The sequence below is a fragment of the Sinocyclocheilus anshuiensis genome, unplaced genomic scaffold, assembly GCF_001515605.1.
Source record: "Sinocyclocheilus anshuiensis isolate Anshui unplaced genomic scaffold, SAMN03320099.WGS_v1.1 scaffold524, whole genome shotgun sequence".
Classification (NCBI taxonomy): domain Eukaryota; kingdom Metazoa; phylum Chordata; class Actinopteri; order Cypriniformes; family Cyprinidae; genus Sinocyclocheilus; species Sinocyclocheilus anshuiensis.
Window position 1 is genome coordinate 1,572,956 of NW_015555703.1, and position 3,315 is coordinate 1,576,270.

General features: G+C 39.0%; 1 protein-coding gene across 1 annotated transcript in view; it reads left to right on the top strand.

Moving 5' to 3' along the window:
* Positions 1-3,315, top strand: part of LOC107671663 (putative transferase CAF17 homolog, mitochondrial) — a 5,741-nt gene extending 2,426 nt beyond the window's left edge. The window contains exons 2-3 of the mRNA XM_016464569.1: positions 1,268-1,620; positions 2,765-3,315. Coding sequence (XP_016320055.1) covers positions 1,268-1,620; positions 2,765-3,156 — 745 coding nt within the window. The 3' untranslated portion in view covers positions 3,157-3,315. The remainder of the gene's footprint in view (positions 1-1,267; positions 1,621-2,764) is intronic.

The following is a 3,315-nucleotide window of genomic DNA, read 5'->3' on the forward strand; positions in this document are numbered from 1 at the left end:
ATCATCACGTGCGTTCAGATGGAGCAGCATTTACTACACATAGTTAGTTCACTGACAAGTTACGCAAAAAAAATCGCAGACGATTTTATTGCGCGATTCTGAAATCGAAGAAATCGTTCGCGATAATGACAGCTGTTTGCATAGCTTCTCAGTGAACTACGGCTCTGTGAAGTAAATGCTGCTCCATCTGAAAGCATGTGAAAATACCACATTTAATAACATATTTTTACTCCAAACTCACTTCATAACGTCAGTCAAGTGTTTGAAATAAATCCTTCTGTGAGATGATGTGGCTTCTTACACAGAATAAGGCACGCAACATATTTCATAGGATTTAAGCAGTGATAAAAGCATTGCATTATAAATATACTTTATTTTAATGAAAATTTTAATAATAAGAACTCAGATAAACCGTATATTGCCGTAGTCGTGTGTTTATTAGTCACGTTGAATCAATGAAAGCAGTTGAATGTTCTGTTTATTCAGCTGCAGCGATAGGCATTTTCTGGGTTTCTTCTGCGAGGCGTATTTGGAGTTTCAGCGCGAGAGCGCCCTCTGGCCTTTGGATGGAGATTTACTGCTGATCACAGAACCGTGCTTCACTGAAAGATACGCATGACAATCGCAGCTTTTGTCGAATCGCGATCTCGATTCCATTTCGATTTATCGTGCAGCCCTAATTGAGATCCATATTTAGATTTATTAAAGTTCATCACTGAGAAGATTTGATTACAGATTTAGTCGCAGCAAACAGCACAAATGTCTGTGCAAGGGAACCCAGGCATTTTCATCAGAGTAGATTATCTCAGAAGAGATCGCTGAACTTTTTTAATATAAAGTTTCATAAAGATTTAATAGGTCATTTAATAGGTCTGTGTGAATTTCACAAACAATTACAAATAAATAGCTAATAGGTATATTAAAGTAAACATGAAATTTTGAGTATTTTTTTTTAAGTATTTTAAAGTATTTTCTTTCTCTTTTTTTTATAGTGTGTATTTGTTTAGTCGTCGTCTGACTGGAAAGACCTTACAACCAGTTTGTCAGATTAATATTGATCAAAAAAATTTATATTGATATAGGCTAATTTATACAGGAAACATGAAGCAATGACTAAAAAACAAGCCAGTTCAAAAGGAACTGCAAAACACTATTGACCCATCCATCCATCTCCAGTGCTGATTTTTGGACAACAGTGCTAAACATAACATACATGCATTACTGGAACTTTTTTGTTGTTGTTGTTGTTGTTGTTGTTGTTCTTCAGTTTAAAAGGAAACCCAGACGGATTGAATGGTGTGCTTCTGGAGTGTGACAGCACTGTACAGGACTCCATTATGCAGCTTCTGAAAGTTTACAAGATACGTCGTAAAGTGAACTTCAGCTTGTGTCCCAGTCTCTCACTATGGGCTCTGTTACCTCAAAATAAAACTGCAGTGTTGGGGAAGTCAAAGCCGGATGTTACTGCAGCAGATAAAGTATTAGTACTGGAACAAGACCCAAGAACTGAACTCATGGGCTGGAGAATGATCACTAGCTGTCGGAATAACCCACATGAGGTCGTCTCCGTTTGTCAAGAGAGCAACACTGAAGAATACCACAGACATCGCTATGAAATTGGTATTAAATTATTCCTATAATTACTTATAAACAAACCTACAAGCTTAAAGGGGTCATATGATGTTGCTAAAAAGAACATTATTTTATGTATTTGGTGTAATGAAATGTTTATGCGGTTTAAGGCACAAAAAACACATTATTTTCAAGACCAAACAAAGTAGTTTCGCTTTCAGAACGAAACACAGCGTCATACACGGCGGGCCTAGAGTGAGCGGAGGCCGGGGGCTAGAGTTAGCGGCGACCAGCTAGAGTGAGCGGAGGCCGGCTTGAGTGAGCGGCGGCCGGTGGGCTTGAGAACGGCTCGAATAGGGGAGACCGACAAGACAACAATTACAGCTTCGCGTTCAGACAGTTTCATTTCGCTCCCATCGAGTTAAAAACACAAATAAATGCACAGACATTTGCACTCTGCATCGAAAAAATTTATATGAACGCCCTGCCCTGTTGCACTTCTGAGAACTTTTAAGGCTTATTCTGCTGTGTTTATACAAGCCTTTTGACCGGTTGTGTCACAGAGCTGTAAAAACGGTTATGCTCACCAAGTGAATGAATCGCGTTTGTGCCGAACTCTTATTACAAAGCAAAAACAAACACTCTTCTTCGATCCATGAACGTTTCTCTCAGTTAATGTGCGTGATGTCATCTCACAGTCTGAAACGTATAGCAAATCAACACATGCTGTTGTGAATAATTAAGCGAAGTGTCTTCTCATAGGATAAGAACACGCAGTCTCATTAATAATTTAATAGACACCGACGCGTCATCGATGTACTATAGTCCATTGCCACGTCACAAATTGTGTGTAGATTTTAAACCCAGAAGATGAAAATAGCACAAAAAAGCTTAAAATGAACCACTTTTCTCCAACAGTTAAAATTATCGGATGCTAACATTGTCTTCTATGATGTGCAACACAAAGACCTCTGCTAAAGTCTCAGAAAAAGTAGTCTGGAGTTTCATGACCCTTTAAGCAATAGCCATAATCAAAGTGTATGTGGATATTTTTTGGTAATATTAATAGTATTTTGTCCTTTTAAATGCTTAAAATGTAAAAGTACTAAAATAGTATTGAAGAGTCAGCACATCCTTTGTGATATCTCATCATTTCTTATAATCAATCCTGTACTTTATTTAAATTCTCTAGGACTACCTGAAGGAGTCAAAGATCTTCCGCCAGGTGAGGCCCTTCCACTGGAGTCTAATCTTGTCTACATGCAGGGAATTAGCTTCAGCAAGGGATGCTACATCGGACAGGAACTGACTGCCAGAACTCACCACACTGGTGTGATAAGGAAGCGTGTAATGCCTGTTACCATGTCTGCTCCGGCTGAGACCCTGGACCAAGGTGCCGCTCTTGAGACTGAGGGGGGCAAACCAGCAGGGAAACACAGGGCAGGAATCGACAAGCTGGGACTGAGCCTCGTACGCTTGGCTCATGCCAGAGAGCCACTAAAACTTAAATCCTCTGACGGCGTGACAGTGTCTTTACAGGCTACTGTACCTGACTGGTGGCCAAAAAACAGTAAAGATAAATGAATTGGCAACACTAGAAAGCTCAAAGGCCCACCTGAATGCTGTAATTGTAATGCAGATCATATTTATTTAGCTAACTTCAAAATTGAAAACTATAACTTTTACACAGAAGTCTGTTGATAATGTATTAGTTGACACCTTGAAATAAAATGTTTAAAAAAT